General features: G+C 39.0%; 1 protein-coding gene across 1 annotated transcript in view; it reads right to left on the minus strand.

Moving 5' to 3' along the window:
* Positions 1–754: 754 nt before the first annotated feature.
* Positions 755–26,540, minus strand: part of abcc5 (ATP-binding cassette, sub-family C (CFTR/MRP), member 5) — a 37,509-nt gene continuing 11,723 nt past the window's right edge. The window contains exons 3-29 of the mRNA XM_042743507.1: positions 25,555–25,703; positions 23,884–24,039; positions 23,410–23,554; positions 19,407–19,640; positions 19,023–19,196; positions 18,800–18,947; positions 17,499–17,647; positions 17,301–17,408; positions 15,508–15,861; positions 15,347–15,418; positions 15,094–15,218; positions 13,262–13,334; positions 11,889–12,092; positions 11,654–11,797; positions 11,017–11,113; positions 10,736–10,920; positions 9,438–9,584; positions 9,188–9,317; positions 7,904–8,186; positions 7,616–7,802; positions 6,506–6,595; positions 6,189–6,378; positions 4,004–4,163; positions 3,197–3,275; positions 2,982–3,095; positions 2,722–2,886; positions 755–1,993 (exon numbers count right to left, since the gene is read on the minus strand). Coding sequence (XP_042599441.1) covers positions 1,892–1,993; positions 2,722–2,886; positions 2,982–3,095; positions 3,197–3,275; positions 4,004–4,163; positions 6,189–6,378; positions 6,506–6,595; positions 7,616–7,802; positions 7,904–8,186; positions 9,188–9,317; positions 9,438–9,584; positions 10,736–10,920; positions 11,017–11,113; positions 11,654–11,797; positions 11,889–12,092; positions 13,262–13,334; positions 15,094–15,218; positions 15,347–15,418; positions 15,508–15,861; positions 17,301–17,408; positions 17,499–17,647; positions 18,800–18,947; positions 19,023–19,196; positions 19,407–19,640; positions 23,410–23,554; positions 23,884–24,039; positions 25,555–25,703 — 4,164 coding nt within the window. The 3' untranslated portion in view covers positions 755–1,891. The remainder of the gene's footprint in view (positions 1,994–2,721; positions 2,887–2,981; positions 3,096–3,196; positions 3,276–4,003; positions 4,164–6,188; positions 6,379–6,505; positions 6,596–7,615; positions 7,803–7,903; positions 8,187–9,187; positions 9,318–9,437; positions 9,585–10,735; positions 10,921–11,016; positions 11,114–11,653; positions 11,798–11,888; positions 12,093–13,261; positions 13,335–15,093; positions 15,219–15,346; positions 15,419–15,507; positions 15,862–17,300; positions 17,409–17,498; positions 17,648–18,799; positions 18,948–19,022; positions 19,197–19,406; positions 19,641–23,409; positions 23,555–23,883; positions 24,040–25,554; positions 25,704–26,540) is intronic.

A 26,540-nucleotide genomic window follows, 5' to 3' on the forward strand; every position in this document is an offset into this window, starting at 1 on the left:
GATCTATTCCCGAGTGACAAAGTCTACCTGTGCCAGGCCATAAATCAAATTTACAGCTGGCTATTCCACGTTGAATTAACTAAAGACAAAGGAGTGGTAATTATATTCGGCAATAAAGATGAAATATCAAAGGCGAGTGCTTGACTTCAAAAACTAAAAATGAAGTCAGGAACCTTGGTATCATTCTGGAATATAACTCTGAAAAGATCCATCCTGCATAAGCATTTGATAATGTATTGGCTGCTCGGGTCCATTTACAAGTGCGCTGTTCTAATCTCTGAAAGTGCTGGTTTCCCTTGTCATCCTGGACACTGTCCTGCTTTCTTTCATTGGCCGGATGTGACTGTGGACTGGACGTAGTTTATAGTTTATGTACTTTCTTCCAAAGTAATTATATTTCTCATCCACAGAAAGAATGAATGGAAGATCTGCCATATACTCAAGTATATCACTTTTCTTTGGTTCTGTCTCTCTCAGAAATTGTAATATTCTTTTCTTGGCATTGCCATAAATGCACAATTTAAGGTGAACAGAAGTAAAAATAAATGGGAGGTAATTATTACGAGGTAATGGCAGAATAGCAGGATGCATAACAGAATTGAATCTGTGAAAAGGCACTTGAATTATAATTTTGCTTCAGTGTATAATGACTAAAATAAACATCTTAACTTCTTCTACAAGCATTTCACTCTGGTGTCACGTTTTTATTATAGTTAATCATCTCTCAGTAATCCAGAAACAGACACAGAAAGGGTAAACCTAAAATAAATTTATTGAGACAGCGGAGAGACTGTGCGCTCTCCTGCTCTCCTTCCACCCTTTTCACAAGGCAATTAAAAAAATCATGCTAAGGCTATGAAAAAAATGGAAATGACAACATTTTTGCAGGGTCTGATGAGGGGACTTGTTGGAAATCAGATTCCCCTTCATGCAGACCACAAACCACCATCACAACCTGATTCAGAAAGTCCATTCAGAGCGGTATCTTTGTGCCAGTGCTGTGATAGACAACGTAACACACACACACACACACACAAAACAAACAAAAGGCCCGTTCTAGCAAATTTGGCCTGCTAAGATTATGCTCGACGAGCGCCTCTTTTGGGACAAAGTCAAAACAACGTCAGTGACCTCCTATAGAGGTGAATACAAAGTGCAAAAACAAGCCAAAATGAGAAATGCTTTCATATGTAAAAGAGCAAAAAAAAATACCACATAAGAGGAAAAATAAAAGGAACAGGCAAAAATGTTAACAGTGGAAATAGGCTATAAATATACAAAGGCCTCTTAGCTAAATAAGACTGAATCCTTGGTGTGCTGAACAAGGAGACAGTAAATAAGCAGCACTGTTTCTCTTAAAGAGTCCCACTTACTCAGTGCTTGTACAACATCCTGTGGACAACGTCACCTGTGCCAAAGTTTAGGGTTCAAGTCACAAGACAACATTTACACATGTACTGAAGACTGTCAAGTTGTCAAAAATATTAAACTGTAATGAAAGATGATACATCTGAATGCATGTATATATTACATACTGTACACAGATCAGCAGAATCAATACAAAAGCACTCTGCAACCACCTTGTAAATATATATAAACAGAGATATGTACTCTGTAAAACATACCAGTTTGCATGAATTGAAACTGATTTCCCCACGTCGTTATGTAAATATCAGTGTTTCCTGACCTAATCATTTAAGCTCACAAGTAGTACATCTTAACAGGCATGCCCCTAATGACAGCCCATGAGTTTCATGGAAATACAATACTCTCCCTCCCCGGGTCCCTACAGGTTTGCAGGAGGGAGTAACATTGAAGCAGCAATGTCTGGAATATTAATGGAGAATGTTCCCTTCGGTCCTCGGGAGTGAAACCTTGGCTCGGACATCCTTTAGCCTCTTACAGAGATTTTGTTCTCCACCGCTGCCAGCATCGCACAGAAGCGCGAGTTTTCATTCGCCAAGAGCTTGGACGGCTCGTCAAATTCCACCACCTGGGTCCAAAAAAAAAAAAAAGGAAAGAAAGAAAGAAAGAAAAAGGCTGTGAGTCAGTAAATAGAAGAACCACAGAAAAAAGGGCTTCTTTCATCAAGTATGTTTGAAGGAACCGTGGAGCATTGGATTACGTCCCACCAGGGTCGGATATCAAGGGGGTCCGGGGCCACCAAAGTGAACAAAAATGACATCCAAATTCAAGACAAGTAGGAGAAAACTGCCTCTGCACAAGTAAACTAACACTGCATCATATTTTCTGCTCGTTTTTCACAGCATTGAGCATTATAACCAATCACACACATTTCTAATGAGCTTATGAATCCAGTGGCCAATCAGAGGTATTCCGCTAAAAATGCAGGCTTTCTGAAGAATTCTCGTCATGCTACCAACAAAACCAATTTGAACTCTTTGACTTCTAATGCTTAAAAGCAATAGACAAATTCATAAACCATTCTGTTTTGTCTTAGCTTGTTTCCTTGAATAATTACATTATGCAGCTATAGTTTAAATACCTATTAATGCTTCTGTTCCACCTTTGCAGCGTAAAGATGGCTTTTGGTGATGCTGATACAACTTGATTGGTCTATAGCATTCTGATCGATTGATTCATCGGTTAAATTTTGAGTACTTATAAAGACTGCCCCCAATAATCAATTCCAGGGGCAAATATTGCCCCTTAATGGAAAGGTTTTTTATCCAAACTAGTCATTAGACCGCTACAGCATACCTGGCCCTGATTGAGCACCATGATACGGTCACAGCTGAGCACCGTGTGCAATCTGTGTGCAATGGTCAGCGTGGTGCAGTCCTGGAACGCATTACGAATCGTCTCCTGAATCAGACAGTCAGTCTCAGTGTCCATAGCCGCTGTGGCCTCGTCCAGAATCAAGATCTAAGAATCAGGGGGACACAAATTGGATGACCCAGTTAAACGAGACAAAGTCTGTTCTGCATTATCAGCTGATTCCAGTTGAGATGTTAACTCACCTTGCACTGTCTCAGAAGAACTCGGGCCACACAGAGCAGCTGCCGCTCACCCACCGAGAAATTCTCCCCGTTTTCCACCACCTCAGACTCCAGCTTTAAAGGCAGCTGAGACACCTGAACAACAGAGAGGAGATGCCAGACATCAATCACAAAGACTGTGACAGTGTAAACGTTATACATGGTGTGTCACTGTTGAAGGGTTTTCTTTAGCTTACACATTCTTTCATGTGTGTCCTCTCCAGAGCATCCCAGATTTGCTCCTCTGAATACAGGTTAAAAGGATCCAAGTTGGATCTGTTTGAAAAGAATACAGAACAGAACGCAGATGCATGAAGAAAACTGACAGATAAATACATTCATATGAAGCAGGATTAAGACACTTTATACAATATAGATGGTTTCCAATTACCAAAACAAGATTTTTTTTTAAATTCTCAATTATATAACTAAATTGACTTCTGTAGACCTGCTTAACAGCTAAAAATGAATGATATCATTATTCATCTGATTCAGTTCAGTTCAATAACAGTGTCAGTGTTGCAAAGTTAGTGTCATGATCCAGCTTAATTCAGTTTAGATTTTGTTCTTAATGCATGTGAAGCGGCAAGCTAGAAAAATTTTTCTCAGTGCACTGCACACAGGTCAAGTATTGTAACGCGACGCTTACAGTGCAAGCAATTTCAACTTCAACCTCATCTGAAGTGCAATCTATGGTTACATATTACAGTTGTTTTTTTTGTTTTTTTTAATTTGCTTTTCAAACTTGCAGTTTTGGTAAATCATCCTTCTGGAACATTTTTCATGTGAAAGGTGACGCCAAACATAATACAGATAAACCAAAAATGATTCAGGCACCATGGCAAAATGGCAAAATTACCATTTTCTAAACTATAGTGAATAAACTGTGATAATGTGAGAAAGGTGTTAAAGGTGTCTGAATAATTTTACGTTCGACTGTATGTGTGAAATGGTCTTTGGGAATCAGTTGGGATACAGCATAAGTCAGAGGAGGTCCCGCCTACCTGACAGTACCACTGAAAAGCACTGGCTCCTGTGGAATGATTGACAGTTTGCTGCGCAAATCAGCAAGGCCAATGTCGCAAATGTTGACACCGTCAATCTTAATGGAGCCGCCACACGGTTCTACCAGCCGGTACAGAACCACTCCCAGAGAAGACTTCCCTGAGGACAGATGAGAGGGCAGATTTATTACACATTCATCTATTTTCCCCTTTTATTTTCACCATGAAAGTCAATTATAAAAACTCCTGATTCTAAAAGTTACCTTAAATTGAATATCTGACATGCATAAGAATTTATATTAAAAGTTAATGATGTCTTTATAAAATACTAAGGTATTTAAAATCATAAACTTTTTTATTATTATTATTATTATTATTATTATTATTTATGTGAATAAGCCAAATGTAAATAACAGACTTTCTTTTTATTTTTATTAATTATATTTATTTTTAGTTGTGTGCAGTCAAAACTTGTTCTGTGGGTAGACATACGACTGTATAAAATTTTCATGATGCAATTAATTGCTATTGTTTTTATCACTGTTTACGGTATTATCACGGTATTGAAATTTAGTTACAAACAAGTGTTGTCAAAGTATAACAGGTTTAATAACTTGTTTCCTATAACACAAAGAACTGAACATTTACATACAATAAAGTAATACACAAATAAGTATAAAGTAAAAACATTCACACAGATTAAAGTGCAAAAGAATTCTAAAGACCAATAAGTACCACTTTACAATAAGATCTCATTAGTTAACGCATTAACATTAATAATGAGCAATAGCTACATTTGCAACAGAAGTTATTAGTTCATTAAATAACAGTTGCAACTTTTTATTTTTAACGTGTTATTAAATATTGAAATTACCTACGATTAATGAATGTTTAGAAGAAATTTTCATTGACAGTTTGTTTACTAACGAATTAACTAATGTTAATTAATTGAGCCTTAATGTAAAGTGTGAGCAAACAATGAAGAATTTTGTAGTCCAGAATAAAACGTAAAAGAGTAAAAAAAAAAATATATACAGCCTATTAAGTCCACATTTTTAAGTATTTGGCGCTGTGATGAACACCACTGTGAATACAAAAATCTGAACAGCTATTATATGGAACACAATTTAAGATATTTTGGATGAAAACCGGGAGGCTTGTGACTGTCCCATAGACTGCCAAGTAAATTACACTGTCAAGGTCCAGAAAAGTATGAAAAGCACTGTCAGAATAGTCCATCTGCCATCAACAATTTGTCTCCTCTGTGTCTCTCCACATCAGCGTAGAGCCATTTTTCGTGGATCTGAGCTGTACGCAGGCAGTGCACGCTCTTCTGTGTCAGCCATGCCACAAGGATACGTTTACGGATATATTTACACTTTGATTTGAAAGAAAACAGTGCATCCTGTGTTGCGACAATCACAAGCCTCCCGGTTTTCATCCAAAATATCTTGAATTGTGTTCCGAAGACGAACGGAGCTTTTACAGGCTTGGAAAGACATGGGGGTAAGTGATTAATGACAAAATTTTCATTTCAGGATGGAGTATCCCTTTAAAATGCCCAACTTTACAGCAGAAAAAAACTGGTACAAAAATGATTTGTCTATATAGCTAATTTTGTCCTGCATGACAACTGTGAGGGGGGTGAATTTTGTTTATAACTCATCGTTTAAATTATATTAACCCTTAAAGTTCTGCAGAATTAAGGGTGTGGCCACTTGAGTGACAGGTGGATTGCCGCTGCTGTCACTGCCGTCGCGCTAGGTGGGCGTGGTTTCAGCAACCAGCTCCCGGGAGTGACGCAGTGCCAAGATGGTGATGACAGGCCCTGCCCACTTTGAGATTCAAAATCACTCTTCAGAAATCTACGGGTGACGCCACGTCAACGTCCATGTTTTTATACAGTCTACGGACACAGCACGGTGTTGTGGACTGTGACCAGTTGATGGGGAAAATATTTTTAAAATGCATTAAAAAAAAAAAATAATTATTCACGATATTTTGAAGTGCCCACGATAACGATATCGTGCATATTAATTACTGTAATATATATCGCATTACCGAATACTGGCACATGTCTATCTGTGGGATGGAATTCTTTGTAGGTTTTACCAAAATTATAATAAAAAAGAAAATTAAAATTAAATATCATACTTGATGAGAAAAGACATAAGAAGAGACTGACCTGAGCCTGTTCGTCCCACAATCCCGACCTTCTCTTTTGGTCGAATGGTGCAGGAAACTTTCTTCAGTATCATCGGGAGGTTGTCTCTGTACCTCATCTCTGTCCCATCAAACACAATCTCACCCTCCTGGGGCCAGTCAGACGGAGGAGCCTTGTTTTTCACCCTTGCAGGAGCCTCCAGAGACAGAGACTAAGACAGAGAGAGAGAGTAGAACGTCATCCTTTCTGAACTCATCGTAAAAGAGTGACAACACAACAGACGTCAGATCTGGAAGAGAAGCTTTTAATGTCAAGCTGGAATGATGCAGGACTATTACCTTGATGTAATGATGGATTCTCTCTACGGAGGTGAACCGCGCTTCGGTCTCAGAGGCCAAGCGAACAGTAAACTGGAATAACCCTGTAAGCTGTGAGAGATGAAAGAGATGTTAGGATGCTATGTCTATAAAGTTACAATTCATTCTTATTTATTCGTTTTAGTTCATTTGTTTCAGTTATTTTAGTACTTTAAGTTAGACTAAATGGCATGCAACTAGCCAAGGCGACGAGTTTGTTTGTTCCTTTATACAATACAATAGCTTCCGTTGTGTGAGCAAATGTTAACTGGCAATTTGATCTCATGCAAATCTCATTTGAAGGAAATATACGCAAGTCTACGGCATCCTACACTTGTCAATCAAGTCTTTCACACTTGTTTTGTTTGGTCCAAACCTGAGTTTGCTTCCCTCCCTACTTCACCGTGGGTTTATTTTCACATCGTATGATTTGGCTGTAAACCACAGAGCATTTGCGTCATCAATTGTATACCACCTGCTTACCAGTAGAACTAGGTAATGATGACTCAGGAGGAAAAGGTGCTAAAATGGAATGCATTTTTCTCACTTCACATTTTGGCAGAAGACCAATCAGACAAAAGGCATAACATGCACAGAATGGCATGTGCACCAGTCTGCCACAGATGCAAAGTATGTGGGATTTTCTAAGCAGTGATGAGAAATGCATCTGCTATTCTGCCTTCAGGGCATCAGTCCCACTTGACATCATCAGTTGTGGTTTACTTCTGGAAAATAGGCTGTGTTGCTTTTATTATTACTGCAAACATTTACATCAACCATATCCCAAGCTTGTTTTCAAGAATTTCAAGAGTTTAAAGGGGTCATATGATGCGATTTCAAGTTTTCCTTTCTCTTTGGAGTGTTACAAGTTGTTCGTGAAAAGATAAGATCCCTAAAGTTGCAAAGACTTAAGTCTCAAACCCAAAGAGATATTCTTTATAAAAGTTAAGGCTCGTCCAGTTTTAAAAGTAAAACTCCTGTAGTGTGAGCCAGGCTTTAAGGGTTTGGTGAGTAACTGATGACAGAATGTTCATTTCTGGGGGAACCATTCATTTAAAAGAGAAGAACAACATTTACACAATTTCCCCTCACCTGCACGGCATAGGAAATGGCCAAGCCTGCGTATGCAGGAGGAATCTTGCCGTGCATGAGGACGATCATCAAAGCTGTGATGCTAATGAGAGCCACGCTAATCACATCCAGACGCACAGCCAGCCAGCGCATAGCGCAGCTGAACAAATAGAAGGGAGCCTGGTTCTGATCCAGCAGCTCCTGATACCTGGAAGAAAACACAGACAATGTCCATCAACCACGCTCACTGGAAGTCTAAGGAGAAGTTTAAGGAGAAACACGCATTAAAATGATGATCCCAGCATTTACCTGTGAAGGAATTCGTCCTCTTTCCCATAAGCATGCACTGTGGTCAGGCCCTGAATGCTGGAGGCAATGTGGGACAGGAAAGGTGACTGTGTGATGTTGTCTAATCGTTTGAGTTCTCGAATGAAGACCCGAGAAATCACGTGCAGCACTATAAAAAGGAGGACCAGTGGCCCTACTGCCACCAGGAACCACGGGAACACGCTGGCGATCACACCCAGGCAGAAGAGCACCAGAAGCACGTTCTGAATGAACATCTCAGCCTGGAACGGCAGACGTGTGTCCACTGAGAGAAGAAATGTGAAACAGGTAAGAGTTTACCTAATGATAATATCATAATTGTAGTTTTCATGAAAGAACAAACGATTGCATATGTGATATTGATTTTGTAGTTAATATTGTTGAGTTGCATTTTACACACAACAAAAATAGTTGTCATGTCAATTCATGTCTTGCAGTCTCTACTAATGAGCTGATGAGCTGAATCAGGTGTGTTAGATAAGGGAGACATACAAAATGTGCAGGGCTAGTGTTCCTCCAGGACAGGTCTGAGAACCACTGACTGAAATAACCGAAGAAACGAAGTGTGACATGCTGGACACTTCATGCATTCAACTGTCGCAGCTTTAATTACGTCATGAAGGGGAAGGGACTATCAGGATCTGATTATTAATGACTAAATAGCCTTATAAAATTCATACACTTCATGGTTGAATACATAGTGTATAAGTGCATAGTGTATAGTGCGTCATTTGGGATGCTGTTATACACTTGCTTCGTTCCTGAATGATTTATTTGAATGAATCAGTTGAGCGGATGACTCAATAACTTACTCAGACTTCCAGCCACCTACAGATGGTTTTAATTTCATATTTAAATAAGCATTTCATTAAAAAAACATTTGAATATTCATAATATTATTTATGCAATCGTAATTGCAGAGTAACCACATCTAAATGCCACATCAGATGCAGCTTCTCTGCCATTTCTGCAGAGAAAAAGTAGGTTTTGTTGATTTTATTTGACTGGAAACAACCTATAGGGTCTTATTATTCTAATTACATTTATTGATTAAATGTAAGAGTTTGACCCAAGATGATGTATACATCTATTGAGGTTAGAAAACATTGCTTTATAAAAGGCAAATATGAAAAGCTGTCAACTGTCCACAACAGATGTATACTAGTCAAGATAGCAGTACAAAAACAATCACTACAAATTAGCAATCGTATAATTACACCCCTATCTGATGATAGTGCTACAGTCTAACCCTCCATCAGGTCCCACCTTCATCCATGTCTTTGGAGAACCGGTTGAGGATGCGAGCCGTGGGCGTCGTGTCAAAAAATTTCATGGGACTACGAAGAATCTTCTGAAAAAGTTCCTCATGGAGCCTTGAGGAGGCACGCAGAGTACCCTTAAAAAAAACAAATCAAAAGATCACCTGCTGAAACATGGAGCTCATTCTCTGACACAGCAAGACCATCATGCAAAACTGCAATCGCTATAAAATTAACGATATGATGTAAAATCTCACCTTAACAAACACAATGCCTCTCAGTAGTTTGAGAAGGAGCATGATTCCCATAGACATGGTGTAGACAGCAGCATAGTGTTGCATCAGAGGGTTATCACGCATACTCTCACTCAGTACTGAACTGTTCCCCACCTGCACCGTCGTGTTCTGTTGAGCAAGACATCACAGACACACTGCATTAATGTTTTAATAATTCTTTGATAAACTAGAGCTTTGTAAAAGCTTTGTTCGTCTTCGGAACACAATTTAAGATATTTTGGATGAAACCCGGGAGGCTTGTGACTGTCCCATAGCCTGCCAAATAAATTACACTGTCAAGGTCCAGAAAAGTATGAAAAGCATCTTCAGAATAGTGCATCTGCCATCAGTGATTCAACCATAATGTTATGAAGCAATGAGAATACTTTTTGTACGAGAAGAAAACAAAAATAACGACTTTATTCAACATGTCGTCTCTTCTGTCTCTGCAAACTGCTCACGCTATTCTGTGTCAGCCGCGACACAAGGATGCACTGTTTTCTTTCGAATCAAAGCGTAAATTCCATAGACTGTAAATTCACATAGAAAACGTATCCTTGTGTCGCGGCAGACACAGAAGAGCATACAGAGTTTGCGTTACAGTGAAGTATGGAGACAGAAAAGACAACTTGTTGAATAAAGTCGTTATTTTTGTTTTCTTCTCGTACAAAAAGTATTCTCGTCTCTTCATAACATTACAGTTGAACCACTGATGGACTATTCTGATGATGCTTTTCATGCTTTTCTGGATCTTGACAGTGTAATTTACTTGGCAGTCAATGTGACGGTCACAAGCCTCCCGGTTTTCATCCAAAATATCTTAAATTGTGTTCCGAAGACAAACAAAGCTTTTATGGGTTTGGAACGGGGGTAAGAGATTAATGACTAAATTTTCATTTTGGGGTGGAGTATCCCTTTAAGCATGTTTCACATGGATTATCTAATCTGAGAATATTGTTTTCCATTTAAATTGGTTTATTTGAAAGTAGACATTTCACTCAGGACTGCACGATATTGGAAAAAAACTCACATCGCGATATTTTGTTTTTCTGTGATATACACTGCGATATGAAAAAAATATATATAATTAATAATATCATTTGTGATTTCCAATGTGTGAACACACACTAACAGTAACAGCTCTAGAAAGAAACGAGAAAAAAAAAAAAACACCGGTGAAGGTCAGAAGCACATGAAATATTTAAACACTTCTACTCTGGTCTCACGGAATTGAAGCCTTTCTGCCTTTCGTTTGCTCCGAACTGCCCACGGTCTCTTACCCCGCTGCCCTGTTTGATCCAGTAGCTGAGCCACCAGTTGCTGAAGGCTGTGCTGCCCACGTTGAGAACAAAGAGGGCAAGGATGAAGAGGAAGACAGGCCAGCCTCCTAAAGCCTGGATGTACACTTTGTACACCGCACAGGGCACTGAGCCTTTCCCCCTCTCCTCCACCTGCATCAGCTGACCTGAAAGAAAACAGACAGCAGTGAGGTAAATCAGTAGGTAAAGCATGCCTAAATGTGAACACAGTGTAATTTACTGTTTAGCATACTCGTGCTTACCATCACCCTGGTTGGCTGATTTTTCTTTTTTGACAGATCCTGCCTTCTTGTTCTCTAAGGGTTTCTTTAGGGAACTCCCAGAGTTCTTATTCGGAACCTGAGATGACACAAAATGACAGATTTGAAAGCTCCACCATAGCTTCAATATGCAAGAAACACACAATGACTTGCAAGAACCGATGGCTCTGTTAAAAAAAAGAGCTGTGCAGACATTCAAAACTTCTCCTTTTGTATTTCGCGGAAGCAATAAAGTCAGGCGGGTTTGAAGCAACAAGAGGAAAATGATGATGAACTGTCTCTGAACTGTTTCACCATCTTCCCGATTTCATGCGTTCCGAAACAAAACACATGATCTTAAGGGATAATTCACCCATTTACAAACCCTTGTGTTACTCAAAAACTTTCTTTATATTGCAGACCACAAAAGAAGATATTCTGAAGAATCCAAAAAAGGAAAATTAATTCATCCAAACTGTATAATCCAAATCTTCTGAAGCAACAATTGGTTTGGATGAACAGGTTAAATTTTTTTAAGAAGTCTTTATTCCTTGAACCAAATTAGTCAAAACCCATTGGTTCTGGACACAATGCAATGATGATTGAGGTTCATCCTGACATGAGGGTGAGGTTTTCTGACCTCAAAGATGGGTGTTTCTCCCAGCTGAAGGTTGTTAAACATGGCGGCGTAGTCTCCATTCAGGTTCATCAGGTCCTCATGGCTGCCCTGCTCTGTGATGCTGCCGTCACGCATGACGATCACGTCATCACAGTCCACTAGATACTAATAACAGAAATAAGACAGGGTTTTTGGAAGCTGAATTAGAAATACATTTACAGTACTTTTCACATGACTGGCCATGACATTATAATACCTGTAGCTGGTGAGTGACAAAGATGACGGTCTTGCCACGCAGATGTTTTCTAATGGCATTGTTGAAGATGTGATTTCCGACATGGGCATCCAGAGCACTTAAAGGGTCATCGAGAATGTAAATATCCCTGTTGCTGTATAAAGCTCGAGCCAGGCTTATCCGCTGACGCTGCCCGCCGCTCAGGTTGGCACCACGTTCTCCAATCTGACAGAGGGAATCCCATCATGTGTTAAAAACAAACCTTCATTTTAAGGGGAATTTATTTTTTGATCAAAGAATTATTATTGTATTAGTAGCTCTGGTCTGCAGCCCAGTGCACACTGTACAATTTTGGCCACAATTTCACCATCTAAGGGTCCGTTTACACAACGTTTTCAGCCAAAAAAGGGAAACTTTTAATGCGTTTTGACTGTTTGTTTACAGGACTACGGTGTTTTAAAAACGGCATAATTTAAAAACGGGTTTCAAAGTGCACGTATTTGAAAACGCCACCATTATCGTTTCCGTGTAAACACCCGATACGGGAATCTTTGAAAACGGTGACATCATGCTCATGCATAGTACGTGTTAGGTATGTAAACATGCGCAGTACGTGCCGATTTTAAAGGCAAATGCAAACAAACATACACAACAATGGCGGAGTATATGGTACTGTTGTTGCTGCTTGAGAGTTTGCTAACACTTCTTCAGCAAAGTGTGGATTTACTTCATCAATATTACAACCAACAATGGAGACACATCATATACATCATATAATCATCACTTCCCTACAGGCACTGTTTACTAAGAAGGTGTCAGCGCCAACTACTGGACTGGCATACATAATACAGCGTTTTTGGCCATTTTTGTGGATATGTGTTTTGAAAACATTGGCGTGTATATGTGAAACTTTTTAAAAACACAAGGGAAATTTTTTGACTACATTGTTGTTGTGTAAACGTAGGCTAAACCTCACTTCTTCGATCCTAAAGGATTTCTGTCATAAAATAAAGATAAGTTCAATAGCCTACAGTGTGAAAGTTTTTCATTGCATAATATTTTTTTCATTATATTACATAACATTCGACCCAAATTGTTAACGTACATCACTTCACTTGTGAGACTGCATTTTTTTCATATAAAGAAAACGATAATATAGATTGCACTCTTTCTTTACTTTTGTGCTGTTTTATTTTTTTTTTATAAAAATGTATTAAATAATGTATAATTTATGCCATAGTGTTCATAGTGAACATTTGCTGGTATACTAGTGATTAGATTCACTGTTTTGGACTGCTGTCTTGAACCTAAGAATACGAGAACAGAATGTTGTAAATCGTGCAATGCATAACAGGCTTATGTGTATCTGCTGATTTTTGTAGAGAACGTGTTACCTCAGTCAGGTCAGCATCAGGGAGGAGGGCCAAGTCTAGTCTCAAGCAGCAAGCACTCAGAATTGCCTGATACCTGCAGGAGACATAAAAAATACAGGAGAATAAAATGTCCTGCATTAAAAATCAAAAATGCTTACTCTTAATGGTAAAATATCAAGGTGTCATTACAGTTCTAAATATATCAAGAGGTGGAGTTTATTCAATGACAAAGCACAAGCATTCAAGGTCATGCGTGCTCATTTTATTTTATTGCCGAGTCACATTCACCAATCCACCTGCAGCCCTGTTTCACTTGCTCAGCCCTTTAGTCTCCTTCACACATACTCAAACACATTACTCATTACACTGATGTAGTGCAGCCATTTGGCAAACCAAAAAAGTACAGATGTGTCCAGTATTAAGGCCCCTAGATACTCATCATTTTGAAGAATGTTTGTGAAGTGACGTGTGGCTAGGTATGGTGACCCATACTTGGTATTTGTGCTCTGCGTTTCACCAATATAAGTGCACACACACAGTAGTGAACACACACACATGATTCAAGTCGTGCTCACTTCAGTCGTGGTACTGAAGGCTGAAGAGAGCACTGGTTGTTCACTACCCCACCTACAATCCCCGCCGGACCAGAGACTTGAACCCACAACCTTCGGGCTACAAGTCCAACTCTTTATCCATTAGGCCATGACTGCCCGTTGTTCATAATTAGAACAAAATCAGGCCAAACCGATGTCAGATGGAGTTTGTTTTGTAAGCTCGAAACAGCTTGTCAGAACAAACTTTCCAGAAAAGTTTGCTCCAGCTTGTAAATGCCTTCAAACTACTGTTGCTCTGAGATGATTATGTAATAGGTGAATGTGTTCTGAAGAGTTGCTTTATAGTTGAATTTGAAGACTCTGACTCTTTTCCCTCCAATCACAGAATTTTCTGGCTTTCTGTGTTTTCACTGGTGTATGGTAGGAGGCACTATTACACTCTGAAAGAGTACTGAACGTCTGGATCAAAACACGGCGATGAAGCAGAAACAAGCAATTGCGCATATAAGCAGATGCATATGTAAAATAACGCATCATCAAGCATTAAACAGCATATAAATCAAAACTTCCTAACATTAAATGAAATGTTTGTCTAAGAAGTGGTATAGAACTGTGCAAGCTTTGGATGTGTTGATGGAAGCGATCTATTCCATCTATGTTTTGATCATCGTTAATTGAAAAACACGATTTTCTTAGCTTTTATTGCTCCATTTATTTTTTTATTTTTTTAATGAAACGTGCCCACATTCAAGTGTTGATATTTTTTTTTTGTTTAAAAGCAGAGGCTCTGTTCTTTGTTTTGGCATATTGCATGTCCAGATATTCATACAACAAAATATTCTGGGGGGCATTAAACTTTTGTGAAAATGATCAAAAATGCTGCCGATGGCTGGCAACTGTTTTAAAAATTGCTGGCGGGGAAACTGTAAAGCTGCTTTAAAGCAATCTATTGTACAAAATGCTATGGTAAACAAACGTGACATGACTTTACTTGACTGGAGTTCTGAATTTCAGAGCTGGTGCAAACATATCCACAGCACTATGACCAGATGCTTTCTTAACTGCTGTTTTTTCACTGCTGTCATTTCTACTGTGTGCTTATTTTGTCATTGCGAGGAAAACGCGCAGCACATATTTACACATTCATCTAAATGCCGCTCTCAGGAGAACAGACAGAATTGGATGTTCAATAACAGTAAACCGCTGCTTAAGTACTTTGAACTTCTTCAGCAAATAACGAAAAGAAGTTTGCTGTGAGTATATCAGGGCCTCTACACCTTCCTTTTATTTGGCACTCACCTCTCTTCCTCCATTTCCTTGCCAAACAGGATATTGTCACGGAAGGATGCATTGAGAATCCAGGCCTGTTGTGCAACATATGCAAAATCTCCATTTACAGCAATAGTCCCCTCTAAAAGAGTCATCTGGGATACACACAGAACAGGCGTTTAAACAGATAAGAGGATTTCTGAACACATCTAATTGATGTAGCCTTCAACCTAGACAAAGGACAGGTGCTCTGTTTTATGCTTCTAATCAGACAATCGCTCACCTGGCCAAGAATAGAAGAGATGAGAGATGTTTTGCCACTTCCCACGCTGCCACAGACACCGACCAGCTTCCCCTGAAGATCCAAACACAGAAATGATTATTAGCATGATTATTCTTTGTTATCTCTACCTTTAACGAATTAGCATTGAGAAAGGCGAGGACCTTTTGTATGGAGAGATCGATGCAGTGAAGAGTTCTCTGCAGCCGTTGGCTGATGGTCGGCACTTGAAGGGTTTGATCTTCAGGACTGGACGCCATGTCTACAGACACATCTTTCAACAGCTGGCCATGCGTTTCCTCTTCTAGCATCCCGTGATGTTTTGGGTCGTCACGCTGCCGGCGCTTCTTGCGACAGCCTCTCATGCCAAGACCTACATAGGGTGTACCGCGGGGCGAAGGCTGGGCGCTGTGACCACCAGTCTCCCAAGCCAAACTGACACTGGTCATCTCGATCGCAACGGACGGATTCCTTGGCAGCTCACGGATCATCTTGACCTCGGCCATCAGTAACAAACTCTGGAGGACAATGAAAAAACAGAAAACAGATTAAAGGAACTCGTCTCACAACACAATCATTTAATTTACAGGTGCTAAATTTCACAGAGTACACAGACGCTGTTTGTCTTTTTCCAAGCTATTAAATAACTTAATTTGTCTTAGGATGTCTGCATGTTCATTTTATGCATGACTGAAGAGTGCTGCAGAAATAATGTATTTTTGTAGGCCAAATTTTGGAGATGAGTGAGCATTTTAGCACTTCATGGTTCAACTGTCAATGGGTTTTTGCTTAAATGCCTGAAATAAGGTCTGTCTTTAACAAGCACAAGTTATTTTTACGTGTGATTCTACAACATACACCAGTTATACTTAATTGTGATTTTTGTAAAGCTTTTACTCGAAATGCAGCTGCTAAAAGTGGATAAATATGACTACCGAGGTTGTCTGGGACATCAAACGTCCAAAAAGCTAAACTCATCTACTCACTAGTTGCTTTCACAGCCTCACAGTGTTTTTGGAATCATACTCTTGCAAACTATTCTTAAACTTTCAGGGAAAATGTTTTTAAATAAAGACTAAAAGTCATTGATACCACTACTGAAGTCATGCAACTGTGGCGTAGTTCGTTTTAAACCTATGTGTAGCTTTTTACTCCTGGCTTTTGTATTTAGGATGCAAAATTCAAGTTGCATTGTTCTGTTCAGCATGATAACCTTCACAGATAATTTAAGAATCATAAAACTTCTGCTGGTCAGATTATTTTATGAAACAATCTGAAAGCCAATGGAAAATCCTATTGCTTTTTTAAAGGATTAAAGACGAAAAGTTATCTTTTATGCAGCACTCTTCAGTAACATGTGATGCTGGCACAAAAAAACAAAACAAGATGGAAGAGAGTCTGGTCCAGATGTATGAAGCTGAGCAATTTTAGATGTGAACCCATGTTCAAGAAGTCTTGAAGAGACTTTTCTTCAGTTCCAAGCTCAAATAAAACACTTTTTCTCTTGCTTTTACCATGTTTTACCCCTTATCAGGTCCACTTCCATTTTCTTATTCTAACATCTTCATAAAACTGCCCTTTTATGATGGTATCTCCAACACTTTTGATGTGCAAGTTCATTGAAGCATGATGCAAGTCACGTATAAGGGACTTTATGTGTTTTTTTGTATCTTCCACTGAAGTCAGAAACAGAAGAAACGAAGATATAATCTGCAGGATTAATGGCAACTTGAGCTTTTCAATATGCCAACAAGAACAGCTCCATTCCCATCTTATTCAGTCAATTCCCCAAGATCATCCATCTGGACCATATCAAACACACCTCAATGATAACACTTGCTCCAATACCTGGATTTACAGGAACAGGGTTCCTATGAGAACAACATGCAAAATACACACTGCCAAACTTAACAAAGCTAGAAGTAACTATCTGGAGAAAGAAGGAGAGAAAGCTCACCTTAAACCTATCAATGGCGACAGATGCCTCTGATAGAGATTTGACAGAAAATGGAGTGACCTTTAGGGCAAAGGTCATGGCATTGAAAACAGTGACGACAGTAAATGCCTGGAAAAAAGAAATGAAGTAAAGAGTCAGTGCATGAGTACATTAATACTGTGTAATGCCTACACCTCCAAACAAGCAATGTAACCCTACCTGTGCGGCGGTAAGGTCATAACCTAGCAACATGTGGGTGGAGAATGTGGCCACGCTGGCAATCACCACGACGATAGGTGCCACGCCGACTGTAATGCTCTGAAAATATCCGGTTCGCTCCAGAATCTGACGCTCCTCATCTCGAATTCCTGTTAGATGGAATGCAATAAGCAAAAACACTTGCATGGAAATAGGCCAAAGCAGGCTACTATCATTAGCTAAAACTAAAATCTTAAAAAAAAAAATTATTACTTTAAATAAAAAAAATAAATAAATTAAAAAAATTATATATATATATATATGAAAAAATATTTTAGCTATTCACCAAACAACATTTATCATTTTCATTTAGTTTGAGTTGAATTGTAGTATATTTAAAAAAAAATAAAGAAATTAAATAAAAATAACAAATGCATACAACAAAATTTCTAATCTTAACATTTAAATGAAAACAAAAAATAAAGCTAAAATCAATTCAAAATATTAACAAAAGAAAAAAAAGGTATAACGGTGTAACAATGATTCTAACATAACACTACGCCAAACGCCAAAAACAACTACATATGTGAATCTATACACACACACACACAATTTATATATATATAAATTGTGTGTGTGTGTGTGTGTGTGTGTGTGTGTGTATATATATATATATAAAGAGAGAGAGAGAGAGAGAAAGAGAGAGAGATATCTATATCTTTATTTTAAATTAAATAAAAATTTGCTGAAACATTTCTCATTTTCATTTAGTTTACGGTGAATTACTAAAACTAAAAATAAAAAGCTACAGGCATATTAAAAAACTACTAACTTTTTACAAAAACACAAAATTACTAAAACTAACTAAAATGAAAATGGATAAATTATAAAATTGTAAATAAAAACTCCAACAGTATATCAATTATACTAAAATAACACTAAGCTAAACAACAACAACCAGGGTTATTATCGTTAACTAAAACTAAATCTACAAAAAAATACTTTCATTAATTGAAATAAACATTAACTGAAATAAAATAAAACACTACAAATATTTTTCAGTGTCAGTTATATATATAAATATTTTATTTCATTTCCATTTAGTTTAAGTTGAAGTACTAAAATAATTAAAATAAAACTAAAAACTAAAACTTAAAAAACCTATACAGACATAGTAAAAAAAAGTAATAAAATGACAAACATTACTACAACTTTAACTAAAATTAAAACAGATAACATAAACAAATCAAACTTCATTAGTTTATAAGTAATCCTGAAAACCTAACACCGAGCCAAACACACACGCTAAAAAAACAACTTACTTCGTACAGCTTGAGAGAAGGCCTTCACCCAGGCATACATCTTAATGAACTTGATGTAGTTCAGAATCTCATTCATCTTTTGCACGCGCTGGTCAGTCACGGCTACTCCCTTCCTCCTGAAGTACGCCGTCAGCCTGGAGCTAAACATCTACAGGAGAAACACTGCCATTACAACAGGAACTCCCACTGGAAACACAACACGGAGCCTGAATGAAAAGCTCACCATAGTGGGGTAGAAGAGGATGAATACAGCAGAGCCCAGCAGTGACGTCGGCCCCAATACGGATACGTTGTATGCCATTCCCAGCACGGCCACCAGGGGGCCTCCAGCCAACAGGCTGCCCATGGCAGCGGCTTCAAACATGCGCTGCCCGTCACTCGAACACATATTGATCAGCTAAAGACAAAAGCGACACGTACGTCAGCAAGACGCCCGAGATATATCGTAGACTACCATTAAATATATGCGGACATCACCTTCTTTAGATATTTTCCTTCACTCTTCATCTCTTCACCATTCAACACCCTAGGATATCTGCGCCTAACCTTCCTAAATGTCCAATTCATTAATCCAAAACTCCTCACCCGCCCAATCTCAACACCGTACCTCTCCCATGCTCTTCTCCCGAAGGCTGCGCAGACGCAGTATCTTGTGGAAGGCCATGGTCAGGATGGCTCCGCGCAGACGGGTGCCGGTGCGGTAGTTGAGCGCCCAGGTGAGGGCGAGGGACCAGGAGCGAATCAGCTCGGTGGTCAAGAGGCCCAGGACCAGCAGCAGGCCGTAGGGCAGGTCGGGTTCGCTCATCTGCGTGTACTCCAGCAACCGCCTCACGACAAATGCCTGCGGAGAGGGAGGACGAGCAAGGGGGCGACAGGACACAGCAGGCGTGACTGAGGATACAAACACAGCCGTGCACCAGCACTGCGACATTTACATTTCATGACCTTCCTCATCATAAGACATCTGATTACAGCATTGGCCAGAGACAGGTAAAGAGATGCAGATCATTGTATGCTACGTGTGGGGCTTCATCATAAAATGCACGGCTTCTAATCATTGGAGACAGTGAGGGAGCGGCAACGTCTACTGAGAGAGAATGTCTGCCTGTGTTCTAATAGTTCGTTACCTTATGCGGCCCTTTTCTCTAGCCTTCGGAAAAGAACAAGAGAGACAATGAAACAGTACCGACAGTACCATCTGTGCGGGAGACAAAGCAATGTGATACAATCATGGACATAATGCCCCTTGTTTGTGGAGTCAAAGACTTTTTTTTACCTACAGTCACACCAGGTTGGGGTACAGGATGGAGACGTACTTTTGTTTTAACACCTGAAAATTAATATCAATTAAATTAGTAGCAGAGTGTGCGGAAGCACAAAACACAGAAAACAGTTCAAGAAAGTCATCCAAGCACACACATTCGCGCACACACGCCGTTCTCAAATATCATGCACATACACAATCAAGGATATGCAGACATTAACTGGGAACAAGTGCAAACCCATGTGGTTGAACACAGCTGCTAGATTTTATTAAGGAGACCTTGAATATGTAACCTTGAAACTTGAAACATCAGCAGTTTGTGGAAAAAAATGTACAAAGACGTAGCAAGTCGAAAAACATGGATCAGGCAAATAAATACTTTGTCGTGAGAAGAAAAACAAAAGACATTGTTGCACAAAATAAGGTCTTTGAGAGTCCATTTGGGAGTTGTCATCACTTAAAAGCTGTCCCATTTTATTTTTAATTGAGGTTAGTGGGGCAGCGATCACCCTCCCTGAATGACGCACATCTTACAAGACCCATTTACACCGCAGTTGCCCGAAAAAGGTGTCCGTGAAATTGGTCAAAAATCCAGCAACATATTGAGGACGAGAGGTGCGGGTCTGAAAACGACCTGGACGCTCATGAATCTGTCAAAACTTGAGAGCGTTTCAGTCCAAAACCCCGGCAATATAACCCCCCCGGCAAGTCCGTTTTCCGTTCGCTGGTATTTATCTGGAGAAGTCTGAATCGATTGTCCATCAGCGTAAAATCTTGCCCACATCCGTCATTGGACATACATTGCGCAATCATTTGCCAACCAGTTACCCAACCTTTCAGACACATCTCGCTGGATCATTTCAATACACATGAGATGAGAATAATTACAGAGATCAAAAAAGAGAAGCGAAACAGAATGGAGAGAGAAGGCAAGAGAAAAAGAGAGAGAGAGAGAGAGAGAGACGGGCAGCAAACAGCATTAACTCTTGATCCAGCCCTGCATAAGAAACATGCCCTTACCTCCCAGGAATCCTCACCGGCTCTGCCTGCCGTGTGCTCTCCCCGCAGGTTAAACGGACACCCTGTGGAGTCTAAAGAATAGCCTCTGTCACATGTCACACACATGGGGACCCAGCGACCTCTGACCCCTAACTCCAATCTGAACCCGCCCCCCCCCCGACACCCACCTTCCTTTACAAACCACCCTTGACCTCAGTCATCAGAGCAAGGACAGGTATCTCTTCAAGGAGATGTTCTACAAGGAGCTGCTAAATATAGACAACAGGGAGAGAAAGGCAGTTGATGATTAAACAGAATCTTTTGATAAGCCCGGTTTTCTCCAAAAGCCTGAAGGAGACAGAGCCTTGCTGTGTCGCCCACGGTGGGACAGTGACAGAAGCTCTCCTTGAAGAAAGTGTTAGCCTATCCTCCTGATCTAAGGAGACTTCTCTTTAGGCTACGCTTGTGCTACATGCAATGCCCCTAAACTCAGGTTGTACCCCAAATCTAGCATTTCATAGTGGACCGTAAGAACAGAATTCTTAGAGAATTTCCTTGTCTACACAATAATAACACCACAGGTATAAAACACCTGGTACCTGGAAAGCAAGAGACAAACACAGACTTGCACGATCATAGAGCAGCTGTTTTTTGGACAGGTGTAATAAATTTGTTCCTGTTTTCGGAACTGATGACTAAGTTTCGAGTCCTTTATCTTTAGCTTTATTAAAACTACAGGATGTTTATGATTAATAACATTTTGCCATAACTAACAGACATGCTTTAAAATAAAGTCTATTATATCTACACACCTGGCAGCACCAAACAGAACCGATTCCTGCCCAGAACTCACAGCAAACGGGGAGCAATCAGGTTGCGGAAGTAAAATTTTCCATTCATTTTCTCCAGAGGGGAATTGATTTTTAACAATTAACTTCTAAACCTTTAAAGACAGTCCTACTGCCAGCTACAAGGTTGGTAACTGATGGTAAATGTTTTGTTGGAACCATTATTTCACCTTTAAAGAATACGTTTTAAAACTGGGAAAAACTACATTACCCATAAAGCTGTGCAAAAATCCCCCCAATCAGAGATTGCCTCCCATAAGGCACAGCAAATAACATAAATGAAATGGTCTCACTATGCTATCAAAATACTTATATATTTGTGTGTGTATAGAACTTACAATATATTGTTTCTTTAGATAAAATGAATTGTGTTATATTTAGTGGTCAAATGATTAATCGTGATTAATCGCATCCCAAATAAAAGTTTTTGTTTCAATAATATATGTATGTGTGCTGTGTATATTTATTATGTATATATAAATACACACACACACACACACACACAAGTATATATTTCAGAACTATATCTTATGTTTATACATTAAATATATTTATTTATAATATAAATTACATGAATATAAATATAGACGTAAGTATTTTCTAAATATATAATGAAAGTGTGTGTATTTATAAATACATAATAAACAAAACACACATATATTATGCAAACGAAAACTTATTTTGTATGCGATTAATCGCACAGCACTAGTTATATTTATTCGATATACTGTCACTTTTATTCGATTATGTCATTTGCAATGCTTCATGGGATTGTAGTTCCTTCCCCCACTAATGCACAGTTTTGTACTTTTGTATGATTTCCAAATATTGTTTGCAAATATTGTTGCAAATAAGTTTGCAGTGTTGTGATTCACCTTATAGCTTGTTGCGTTGGTTTGTGGCTTATAACGCTTTAACAAAGACTTTTTTAAATCCCTATGGGAATATTTAATGGAAAAAATACTTCTGGAACCAAACAATTCTAAGAAAAAAAAATTACCTGACCCTAATGCACTCTACGTTTGAGTTAATGTTGCTACATCCAACACAGTTGGGCAGCTCAAATAGCTTGCGATTCCATTTGGTGCCGTTAGTGGCGCAGATATAACATCTAAATGAATAAAGTTCCCCCTATTTTTGACAATAGAGCCAGACTATTTGGCAAAAAGCAGCAGACGAACTGTAATACTCTTTTGGTGTTGGCACAAGTCATCATCAAGGCACTTTATAAATAGCACTAATGGTTAAATGAATTGGTTTTGGGAGCCACACTGGAAACACCTCAGAGGTAAAGCAGATCACTTCTGAGGCCCAGTGACGATGTAAAACACCGCTCATTCCCCATCTGAACACTCACCTGAGCATTTGAGGGGGGCAGGATTTGATAGGTGGGTCTAAGCTCATAATACACAGAGAGAGCAAGAGCGAGAGAGAGAGAGAGATAGATCGAAGGAAAAGACACCAGAAAGACACAACAGAGCTGAGATGGTGTTACTTACTGGGCCACTGAAGCCTGCGAGCTGAGTAACCATAAGGCAGAGGATGGACAGCAGCAGACGTGTGCGGCAAAAAAGCCAGACCACACGACGAAGAGACGCCCCGTCCCCTCGTGACCTGACTTCTTCATCCCACAGCCCAGCCAGCCTGTGGAAATGATGTTTTGTTAACATGCAATGCATCTCCCAGTTACATCAGGCCTGGCTCCAGGTCCAAGAAGTACCACTGCAACACCACTTGATTTGGACATGAGCCATGCCAGTGCAAAGGTATTCTTTTAAGTACTTTGAAATACTGTGAAACTATCATGGTTTATCAGTCATTCAGTGTAGTATTTATGGCAGTGTTACCATTTGACATTATTTGGTATCAACATAGTACTATAACAGAAAGTTGCACCTGCCAGGCCTGAATTACATATATTTTAGTCGGATGAGTGCTTGATCTGTGATAAGAAGTCATATATCAGTACTGACCGGCGATGATTGGTCTCACAGCTCTCAAACTGCGACACAGCCCATATATCCTCCAGAAACAGCTGACCCTTCTTATGGGCCAACAACACCAGTGAGGTCAACCAGTTAAATGTCATAAAGGAGAAGAGGCCAGCGTTGTCGACTGGATGCTGATACCTGTGGTGACAGAGTGAAAAACAGGACAGGAGACGTGGATCAGTCTCTAAACTGCAGCATTTAAATTCAGTGCCGTTTGGTTTATTTTATTAGGACCACCCAGCCTGAGTCCCATGTGCCTTTCTCAGGGTACGTCTCGTAAAACTCTGTCATTTGAGCTTAATTGAGACATTTTAATAGGGTTGTAATTTTACCAAAATCTGGCTTTTGTTAAAATTCAACAAAGATGTTTATACTAGGGCCGGGTTGACAAAAGTGATGGACTCTTCATCATAAATTCTTAAATAATCCCAATAATCTATATTTTAGTCTAGTCTGATTTGTGAAAAGCACTTTATAAAACAGTATTTATAGCATGCCTCCCATCCAATAATTGTAAAAATTGCAAGTTTGTGTATTGAAACCAAATCGAATCTTGAAATTGGTATCAGTATCTGGACTTGCATGTTCTTGTCTCCCGTGTTGTATCATTTTGGTGTCTGAATCCCAAATTCTTTCACCATTTACTCACCTCATGAAGACTTCCATTCATCTTCAACAAATGAAGATTTGAAAATTATTTTATTGAATTAACATACTGACATTAAAAGGTTTTTAATGAAATTAAGAGATTTCTGTCCCTCCATTGACGGTCTATGCAACTAACACTTTGACGCTTTAAAAAGTTCATGAAGAGATTGTAAAACTAATGTGAAATGAATTCAGCGGATTAGTCCAAATTTTCTGAAGACACTCAATTGCTTTATATGATGAACAGATTTTAATTTAGGCTTTTATTCACATATTTACATTGATCAATATTTGAGAAAGTTATTTATTTTAATTACTTTGAGCACATAGTTCAAACAAAATTTAATTTAATTTACAATTGTTCATTATGTTTGCCCTTATATTGGCCTTGTCTAAACTCAATATTTCATCTCCCTTGGGATACACAGAAATGCATATTTCTCCCCTGATTTAGACAAGACAAATTTTTCACTGGAGAAAGCAACATTATGGATAGAGGACCTTTTATTTCAGCTTGAAGCAAAGGTTTGAAGTTAAAAAAGCCTTAAGTATAGATTTGTTTCTTACAAACACGCAGCTTCTCACTTCACAAGACATTAACTGATGGACTGGAGTGGTGTGGATTATTTGTGGATAATTGTGATGTTACGTCAGCTGTTTGGACTCATTCTGACGGCACCCATTCACTGCAGAGGATCCACTGGTGAGCAAGTGATAAAAGCTAAAAGCTAAATCCAACTACATTTTCAGAAAATGTTCATTTTGAGTGAACTGTTTCTTTAAGGCTGTTATCAACCACTTAACAGCTGACACTGTTATCTAATCAAATAGTTCAGTTTGTCAACAATTGTTTCAGAAAATTCTTCTACTGGCATCTCAGGTCTACTGAGTCACTGACATTTGAGAGCCTGACCTTCAAAAGCATGTAGACATCTGAAAATGGACACAGTATAACCCATCATGATTTGCTTACTGAAATGAAAGGCACACTGATCAGTAACTTACTTGCTGGTGGAGCGGATGGGCTTGAGTACACAGACACTGTGGTGGTATTTGCTTCTCCCGACTTCGTCCTCCAACTCTTTTGCGTCAGCGGCATTGCTCCCATCCAATGAGAGGCCACCCTCAGCTCTCGCTGCTGTTTCAAAAGCATCCTGAGAGAAACATCAACAGATCAGGTGTTCAGCTGCCAGGTTTGTTTTTGAACATTGCATAGCAGCACTTTTCAATGGAAAAATGTGACTACGCAAAAAAAAAAAAATGTTGACAGGAAATGAAAGAAGACATGTTCGTCAGCATGATTTGGGCAAGGAAAAATACCATCAGCAAAAAAAAAAAAAAAAAAAAAAAAAAGAAGAAGGAAACTAATTAGACTCCTAAAACCATGCAACCCATAACGCTTTGGGGAAAAACCGCTGCATCATGCAAGGGAACTTCAAGTCTTGTGCTGCACGTGACCTTAAACACAGACAGCTGATGAAGCCCATAACTGTAAATTCAGCACATGTGTTCAAGTCATGTGTCAGGCAAAATAGTTGAATAGTAAACAGTAAATAGTTTACTTCTTTTCACACTAAGCCTGCATTGTTGTCACTAAAAACAAAGCTTTTTAAAAAAGTGGATACATGTGAAAACACCATTTTTAAATGCAGTGTGGACTGTAAAAACAGTAGTCGTGACGCATATTGTACTGAAAGTTATCTATGTTTATACCTGTATTGTGCCTGTTATGTGCTATTCACTTTCACACTGTTGCAAAAGATAAGTTACTTTGTACACTCTTCATATCACAGTTCAGCAAAGATGACAGAAAATTTTCTCGCATGTGAAACATGAGGGCAGTTGCAGAAGAATATTGTGAGAACTTTATTATGTCTGTTCCATCTGTATCACCTCTGTGAGCTTTTATGAGGTTTTACGCATGTTCAGGTGAAACAATGATGTGAAACTTCTGGAAAATGTTTGAAAATGCTTGTGTGGATGGAGAGCAT

Source organism: Cyprinus carpio, chromosome B18 (assembly GCF_018340385.1).
Source record: "Cyprinus carpio isolate SPL01 chromosome B18, ASM1834038v1, whole genome shotgun sequence".
Classification (NCBI taxonomy): domain Eukaryota; kingdom Metazoa; phylum Chordata; class Actinopteri; order Cypriniformes; family Cyprinidae; genus Cyprinus; species Cyprinus carpio.